Genomic DNA, 9,276 nt, shown 5'->3' with positions numbered 1-9,276 from the left:
AATCATAGGCGCTTTTAGGTGTCCGTCTTTTTTTTTTTTTTTTTTATCTCTAAATATATTCTCCCATGCCTACGGCACCTCAGTGTTTGGGTAATGAACGAAAAGTGAATAAATGAATGAATGGACGGATGTGACCGCCTCAAGTCGGGGACCCGGGCCCAGGGAGGCCCTAGGCTTGGGCGGCGGGGGCCGACGTCCGGCCGCGGCACTCGGGCTCCGGCCCTCCTCGCCCGCGCAGCACCCAGGTGGCCTCCGGGCAGGTGAGAAACCCAGGCCGACTGGGCGCTTTGGCGTAGTCAACTCTGCCCGGTAGGGTTTTCTCTTCCCGCCGCGCGGCCCGCCCCGGAGCTCCCGGTCCGCTGCGACCCGCCGGCCTCCGCGGAGGTGCGCGGGCCCCGAGTCCACCCGGGCCGGGTTCCCGCGTTGCACACCCACCTGTCGGCCGCGCATGCGCAGCGCGCGCCCGGCGCGCCGCCTCCCCGCGCCCCGCGGCGCGCGGTCAGTGCGCAGGCGCGGCGGCGGATGCGAGTGTGTATGTGCGGGCGAGAAGATGGCGGCGGCGGGGGAAGCAGCGTGAGGACTCGGACGGGCGCCGAGGCTCATTGAAACGGGCCGCCATGGCCCTCCGCAACCCGCAGGTAGCCGCTGGCCGGCGCTCTCGGCTGGAAGGCGTCCCGAGCGGCGGGCGGGCCGGCCCCGGGGCTGGTGGGCGGGCGCCCGCACCCTGGCCCGAGCGAGCGTGTGGGAGTGGGGGAGGGCGCCGGGACATGCTGCCCGGGACTAGGCCCCGAGCCTCCCGCCGCCTCCGCGCCTCGGCCGCCGGCAGCCCGGCCGGCCCGGCGCCGGAGCCCGCCGGGCCCCCGCCTGGGGGGAGCGGCGAGGAGGGGGCGCCGGGGCCCGCCTGGAGCGGGCGTGGGGGACGCGAAGGGGTTAACCTCGGGGCTGGCCCTCGGGCCGAGCCGGCGGTGCAGCCGGGGCCCTCGTCGCCCGGAAAGGCAGCCTGGGGCCTCGGGAGGCCCCCGAGGCGGCAGAACCTTCCACGCCCTCAGCTCGCTTCTCCGCCCGGAACGAATCACCAAGATTTGGGGGTGGCCGGATTTCCCCAGTGCCCCCCAGGGTTGCTTTCGCAGCTTGATCAACCCCTGGGGGGGGGGGGGGGCTTGTCGGTTTTCTGGCTTTTAGATTCAAGTCACTAAGAAGCAGCTTAAGGTTACAGTTACAAAGAAACTCGAAATAACTCGCCAGTACCGCACTTTGACTTGCCTTTGAGTGACTTCTTTTGCACGAATCCCTCTCCGCCAAGCTGACACTCCTAACGCACCCTGTCAGAGCCGTGGGTCAGGCTTAGGGGTTGTTTATAATAATCCCGCGGTGGAAAGAAAGAGTAAAACGCCGCTTTCAAAAGGGAGAGTTGTGTGTTGAGTTGAACTTTTCTCCCCCTCTCCCACTCCCCGAAATTCAGTGAATTTGAGTAAAAATGGGCATGTGGTATTAACTTGTCCGGCTGGCTGTAGACCGCCGATTTGTCGACTGTTAATCCTAGGAGTTATTGCGAAGTTTCCATCATATCTCATTGTGCTTTTGTATTAAATCCGCGAACATGAAACAAAGTAAGTATTGGAAGGCTGGCGACCAGTAAATCATAACCCTGTATAAGCAAGTGGCTTTTGTTGCCTCTTTGGAAATGGAGTCGATTTTAATAACTTGTAACTGATGCGTGTTGTGGAATTTAAAGTGAGAAAAATTGCAGAAAATTAAATTTTACAGGAACCTGCAGTTTTGTGAAGTTTTTGGCACTTGAGTGTGCTCTCCACCTTGCTGCCTTTAACTTTCTGCACTTGTACATCAACTTTTAAAGTAGTTCTTTGCATAAAAAAAGGGCTTTGTTGCCTAAGTTTTTCAAATGTGTAATTGGAAGATTTTTTTTTTTCCCCCTTAAGACGTTTGGTATTTGCCTTTCTCTTAAAGTAAATAGCTGCAAAATAGGTAAAGGTTCATTATGCACGAATGGGTAATATGATATTCATAGTGATTTTAGAATGGGGAAATCATGTTTAGGCAGAATTCACTTGCACTTTTTTTTTCCTTTTTGATGGCGCTGGAAGCAGCGGGGCAGTTCCCCTGACAGGGGTGGAACCTGTGCCACAGAAGTGACCCAGCCGCTGCAGTGACAAGGCCAGATCCTTAACCCTCTGTGCCACAAGGGAACTCCACCACTTCTGTTGTGTTAAGCACCAGTTGCAATGCAAAACTGATTGAAGTGTTAATGAATGGAGATAATCTGTAAACTAGATTGTAGTTTCTTTTGCTTTCGTTGTCCTGGTATTTATGTTTGTTTGTTTGTTTTTTGTGATTTCTTGGGCGCTCCCGCAGCTTATGGAGGTTTCCAGGCTAGGGGTCCAATCGGAGCTGTAGCCACCGGCCTGCGCCACAGCCACAGCAACTCGGGATCCGAGCCGAGTCTGCGGCTCACAGCTCACGGCAACACTGGATCCTTAACCCACTGAGCAAGGCCAGGGATCGAACCCACAACTGTATGGTTCCTAGTCGGATTCATTAACCACTGCGCCACGACAGGAACTCCAGGTATTTATGTTTTATACAGCAGTATTGCTTGTACACATCTTTCTCGAAAATTGGAGTGGCAAAGTAAGGTAAACTTAAATGTTAGCAACACTTTGGGTTTATTCTTTTAAAGTATGATTTAAGTACTTTTAAGTTCTAGCTTGGAGAAAGTAGGAAAGAGTATAATTTCTTGTATTTCTTTTTTTTTTCTTAATTCTTTTTGAAAGAACAGTGGTGAAGGAGTTCCTGTCGTGGCGAGGCGGAAATGAATCCAACTAGGAACCGTGAGGTTGCTGGTTTGATCCCTGGCCTCCCTCAGTTGGTTAAGCGTTGCCTTGAGCTGTGGTGTAGGTCGCACGAGGCTTGGATCCCCCATTGCTGTGGCTGTGGTATAGGCCGGCAGCTCCAGCTCCAGTTGGACCCCCGGCCTGGGAACCTCCATATGACTCGGGTGCAGCCCTAAAAAGACAAAAAAAAAAAAAGAATAGTAGTGAAAACATCGATAACATGGTTGAATGATTGGATCCTGCTTGAGTCAGGCTGAGTATTTTAAAGAATTTATTTTATTCAGTTACCTGCTGTCTGAGGGTCTGCAACCTTAATGGCCGCGTGTTGATGGAGCACTCAGTCTGTGCAAAGCACCATCAGACTGCCGCTTGGTACCTGTTTATGATTGCAGATGACAACCACAAATTAACAGTAGCGGCCCTATTAAAATTAGCTTGTTATGGTTAAAACATTTGTATAGGTTATATCCTATTTCTTTTCTTTCCTTTTTTTATTTTTTTGGTCTTTTTTTTTTTTTTTTTTTTGTCTCTTTAGGGCTGCACCCGGGTCACATGGAGGCCAGGGATCGAACCAGTGTCCTCATGGATACTAGTCGGGTTCTAGTCGGGTTCATTAACCACTGAGCCGTGAGGGGAACTCCTATGCTATTTCTATACTACTGATGGAACTCTGTTGCCTCGGTTGACATGAAACAGTGCAAAACTTGGAAACACTTCTAATGGCATTAGCTTTCAACACAGTTTAACAAATACAAACGGTGAACTCTGACAATTGAAGTGAAAGTACATCTCTAATTATGACTATTTGTTCACAAGGAAACCGGTTAAACGATTTGGGATAATTCATTTGAACTGACCAATTCTGCCTAAACCGGAAGAAATTGCTGTGATCCTTGTGGTTGCTTTTAGTGAAGTCCCTGCAGTAGTGCTGCGTACACCCTGTTTGGATAGCCTGCGGTTGCTCTGGTCTGTGCTCCCTCTAGGCTCTTCATTACCTTGCAATAATGTGGCCCTACAGTTTACACTGTGAGATTCTTTGTATCTGGTTTACTGCATATGGCAGAGTGTTACTGTATCCTTGTATGTCTTTGTGACTGACAGCCATATTAGTAATTCTCCAAAAAGATACATTTTATTGGAGTTTCATGGTGAGCAGCTGAAGTAAATGAAATTATTTGAAATATAGGATATTTGGAGATGGCCGTTTTCTTTGCGGGGTGACAGCAACATACTGAAACATGTCCTAAGACTAGATGTGCTGTTTGAAGTTTGTGAGTTGACAGTTGCCTCTGGTTTCTGCGGAGCCCCAGTGCAGATGAGCCCTGTCCAGGGCCTCATGCACCCCCTGGAGTCCGTCTTGTTGGGACTACAGAGTACTGACATTACAGTGGTGATCGGTGGACCCGCCTCAGTCTCAATTCCTCTCTAGAGCAAAATTTAGGACGTTTGTTCCAGGGCTGTTTTTAACGTGGACCTGACATGATTGAAATAGTTGTTCACATAGGGAAACTTAAAGGCAAAGAGAATTACAGAGCTTAATGATTATTTAATGCTAGGCCTGGTGGCACCTTTACTGTGTGTTGTGCTCAGAATGTAATATTGAAGTAGTTGAGAAAAGTTGTGTGGTCTCTGCTTGAGTTAGTTACATTCGAGATTATTTTTTGTTTTTGTGATTTTACAAATTTCAGACATGCTGGTACTTGCTATTAATGGATCTGGTTTTTCAAGTGGTGCGTTAAAGGACACTTCTTCCTGATAATATGCTAAATATTAAAAGTAGTAGGAAATCCTTGCTTTTGAATTTCTAAATAGGCTGTTACAGTTCTATTTACTGCCACACATGCGAGAATCACTGTGGCACAAAACAGATAAATCTGTTTGCAATGGAATTTACTGGCCTTGGGCCCTTGGATTACTGTCATTTGTCACTTTAGTGCTACTTCAGCAGTGTAAACGTTCATTTCCAAAGACTGACATGTGCTTGGACTGCAGTTTTCCTGTTCATTGAGGTGCCCTCCCAATAGGTCTTTCTGTGGCCGTTTCTGTCAACGCAGGCTGGACTAAGAACTCGTGTAGGCACAATAACGGTAGCCTGTGGGGCGGCTTTATAGTTCTGTTTGTTTCAGGGATCAGAAATTGTAGAGTCTGTCATAAACCTAGATGTGGCGTCTTCAGAAAGCAGACTTTTCATGAGTGGGCTACTTTCTGTTTGGAAAAGCTTTTCAATCATGACCCCATTTTCAGCAGAAGACCCGAGAAACCAGAAGCTGTCTGCCGGTAGCTCCCTTCTGCCCCTTGTCTTGAAGCTATGTTCAGGTTGCCCTGCCCTCTCCTGGGAACAGGGAAGGTGAGCTGTAGGGTGGAAGTGTGGTTTGGAGCAGGGAGAGAGGATTAAAGCATGTCTTCCTGGACACTCCTTTCTGCTCACTTGAGAATTGTGAGGTGACAGCGAGCCTGGAGGGCAGCCCAGTGCCTGCACGAGGACAGTGTGCTGCTCTTGTTCCTCGGGCCCCTCCCTTTTGGGCTTCATCTGCAGCTTTCTTGGTTGCCCTTCTTATTTTTTTTTTTTTAATAATTTTTTTTAATTTTCCCACTGTACAGCAAGGGGGTCAGGTTATCCTTACATGTATACATTATAATTACATTTTTCCTCATGGTTCCTAGGTTGCAACATGAGTATCTAGACAAAGTTCTCAATGCTATTCAGCAGGATCTCCTTGTAAATCTATTCTAAGTTGTGTCTGATAAGCCCAAGCTCCCGATCCCTCCCACTCCCTCCCCCTCCCATCAGGCAGCCACAAGTCTCTTCTCCAAGCCCATGATTTTCTTTTCTGAGGAGATGTTCATTTGGATATTAGATTCCAGTTATAAGTGATATCTTATGGTATTTGTCTTTGTCTTTCTGGCTCATTTCACTCAGTATGAGATTCTCTAGTTCCATCCATGTTGCTGCAAATGGCATTATGTCATTCTTTTTTATGGCTGAGTAGTATTCCATTGTGTATATATACCACATCTTCCGAATCTTGGTTGCCCTTCTTTAGATCAATTCTCAGTGTATTTTTCTAGTATCCGTTCAAGGGCCATCTCGTAAGCCTGGATGCATTGTCTGGTTTAGTAGTCTCACAAGTAGTGCATTAGAAATGAAAGTCATCTCCCCCCCCCCCTTCTAGGGCTGCACCCATGGCATATGGAGGTTCCCAGGCTAGGGGTCGAATCAGCGCTGCTGCAGCAGCCGGCCTACACCACAGCTCATGGCAACACAGGATCCTTAACCCACTGAGCAAGGGCAGGGATCTTACCTGCATCCCCACGGATACTGGTTGGGCTTGTTACCGCTGAGCCACGACGGGAACTCCTGAAAGTGCCTCCTGATAGAAAGGCTGGTGTTCCCTCTCTTGTGCCTTGGGTACCTGATTTTTATATATAGCTGTTTGCCTTTCTCTCTCTCTCTGGTGGTGGTGCAGTTTTGTTTCCCCATTGTGCTTGTTTTATGAAAAAATGCTGCTTTTCATCTAAGTATATTAGAGGCAGACATTCGGCATGCCCTTGTTCTTTTCTGGCAAAGTGTCTTAGAAGTTTCAAAAGATTGATCACGTCAGCTCCAAACTAAGATTCTCATTGGAGCTACTGTGAAAAAAAGGTTGAATGTTAATTTAATAATACTAGAGAAGTCAGGTATGCCCTGATGCAAGAAACTGAATGTAGGAAAAAACTCGCATCGAAGACACACGGAACACAGGGTTCATGTTAGAGACCTGTGATTGTGAATGTGCTGGCTGGGGTGAGAGAACGTGCCCCCCCACCACCATCGAGCTTAGTTAGATGCGATCCACTGGTTGAACTGGAAGTGGTGGGGTGATGGCTTTTCAGACCATTTTCTCATCTTACTCTCCTTATTTGCAAAACTAAAAGTTTACCATTATTGTGAGTACAACTGGAAGGTGCTCATTTTTATTTTATTTTTAAAAATTTTTAAATTTTTTTGCTTTTTAGGGCCACACCTGCAGCACATGGAGGTTCCCAGGCTAGGGGCTGAATCGGAGCTATAGCTGCCAGGCTACACCACAGCCACAGCAACGCAGGATCCGAGCTGCACCTGCGCCCTACACCACAGCTCACAGCAACACCAGCTCCTTAACCCACTGAGCAAGGCCAGGGATCGAACCCGCAACCTCATGGTTCCTAGTCAGATTTATTAGCCACTGAGCCACAACGGGAACCCCAGATTTTTTTTTTTTTTTTTTTGCTATTTCTAGGGCCGCTTCCGCGGCATGTAGATGTTCCCAGGCTAAGGGTCTAATCATCACAGCTGTAGCTAGGGCCTATGCCAGAGCCACAGCAACTGTGGATGCGAGCCGCATCTGCAGCCCACACCACAGATCAGGGCAACGCCGGATCCTTAACCTGCCGAGCAAGGCCAGGGATCAAACCCGCAACCTCATGGTTCCTAGTCGGATTCGTTAACCACTGAGCCATGACGGGAACTCCCAGATTTTTTTTTTTATTATGGTTGATTTACAATGTTTTGTCAACTTCTGCTGTACAGCAAGGTGACCCAGCTGTGTGTGTGTGTGTGTGTGTGTGTGTGTGTGTGTGTGTATATGTGTATTCTTTTCCTCACATCATTCTCCATCACGTTCTGTCACAAGTGACTGGATATAGTTCCTGTGCTGTACAGCGGGATCTCATTGCTTATTCATTCCAGAGGCACTAGTTTGCATCTACTAACCCCAAACTCCCAGTCCATCCCACTCCCTCGTCCTGGGCACCCACACAGCTGTTCTCCATGCCCATGAGTTTGTTTCTTTTCTTTAGATGGGTTCATCTGAGCCGTATATAAGTGATATACATGATCTCATATGGTATTTGTCTTTCTCTTTCTGACTTACTTCACTTAATATGAGATTCTCTGGTTCCATCCGTGTTGCTGCAAATGGCATGATTTTGTTCTTTTTTCTGGCTGAGTAGTATTCCAAGTGTAGATATACTGCGTCTTCTTAATCCATTCACCTGCCCATGGGCATCGGGGCAGAGCACGTTTATCACAGAGCACGAAGTGTTGCAGTAATCAACATGTAGACAGTGTGGAGGGTATGAAGTGCACTGTTTATAAAGTGCTGTGGCTTGTTTCAGCTTTACAGCGACTCTGTAATGTATTGTTACTGTCACTGTTTTACAGATGAATAAACTGAGACGTAGGGAGGTTGTGGGAGTTGCGGTTGTAGCTCAGCAGAAACGAATCTGACCAGTATCCATGAGGATGCGGCTTTGACCCCTGGCCTCACTAAGGATCTGGCGTTGCCGTGAGTTGAGGTATAGTTTGCAGACGAGGCTCAGATCTGGCGTTGCTGTGGCTGTGGTGTAGGCTGGCAGCTACAGCTCTGATTCGACCTCCAACCTGGGAACCTCCATATCCCCTGGGTGCAGCCCTAAAAAGATGAAGAAAACAATGCCCTCCCCCCCAAAAAAACCCAGAGAGGTGGTGACTTAAAGTCACGTGGCTGTGAAGTCAGGAACTTGAGAGCAGGTCTTGGCAGTCCCCTTGCCTTTTCTGCTTTGCTGGGCCGACAGAGGCATGGTCCACGCAGTGGCTTCCCGTGGGAGCTTCTCGGCGAACGTTTACGGAATGGCCGAATGAGCAGAATAGAGGTTTAAATGTTTAAAGACATCGTTACTAATTACTGAGTGCTACTAATCTGTTACTAATTGTTAGTTACGAAATTTTGTGTGGAATGCGTTTTGGTAAAAGTTCTGACTGGTTTTATTTTATCTTTATTTTTTGTCTTTAGGGCTGCGCCCACGGCATATGGAGGTTCCCAGGCTGGGGTGGAATCGGAGCTGCAGCTGGCAGCCACAGCCACAGCCACAACTTAGTATCCAAGCCCAGTCTGCGACCTACACCACAGCTCATGGCAACACTGGCTCTTTAACCCACTGAGCAAGGCCAGGGATTGAAACTGCATCTTTGTGGATGCTAGTCAGGTGGTAGTCAGGTTTGTCACCACTTAGCCACGCTGGGAACTCCTGATGGGTTTTATTTTTAAATACAAAATAAAGACTTGGAGTTTCTGGAGTTCTCACTCTGGCTCAGCGGGTTAAGAACCCAACTAGTATCCATGAAGATGTGGGTTCGGTCACTGACCTCACTCAGTGGGTTGAGGATCTAGTGTTGCTGCAAGCTGTGGTGTAGGCCAACAGCTTGCAGCTCCGATTCCACCCCCGGCCTGGTGATGGCTCCCAACTAACTTTTTCTTTTCTTTTTTAAAGGAAATGGTACTTTGATGACATTCAACCTGTTAATTATAGCAGCTGTGCTGTTTTCTATATTGTAAAAAAAAAAAAAAGTCTGTTTCAAATTCAGATTCTTGTCTTTTGGTCAGCTCTTCCTCAGAGGAGATTGCTGAGAGGACTAACCTTTAGT

At 48.1% G+C, this 9,276-nt stretch overlaps 1 protein-coding gene across 1 annotated transcript in view; it reads left to right on the top strand.

Moving 5' to 3' along the window:
• The first annotated feature begins 515 nt into the window (after positions 1-515).
• The window catches only part of USP10 (ubiquitin specific peptidase 10), a 65,490-nt gene continuing 56,729 nt past the window's right edge, over positions 516-9,276 (top strand). Inside the window, exon 1 of the mRNA XM_047788822.1 lies at positions 516-638. Within this exon, the coding sequence (XP_047644778.1) occupies positions 618-638 (21 nt within the window). The 5' untranslated portion in view covers positions 516-617. The remainder of the gene's footprint in view (positions 639-9,276) is intronic.

Source organism: Phacochoerus africanus, chromosome 8, assembly GCF_016906955.1.
Source record: "Phacochoerus africanus isolate WHEZ1 chromosome 8, ROS_Pafr_v1, whole genome shotgun sequence".
Lineage (NCBI taxonomy): Eukaryota > Metazoa > Chordata > Mammalia > Artiodactyla > Suidae > Phacochoerus > Phacochoerus africanus.
This window is presented reverse-complemented; position numbering and strand designations above follow the sequence as displayed.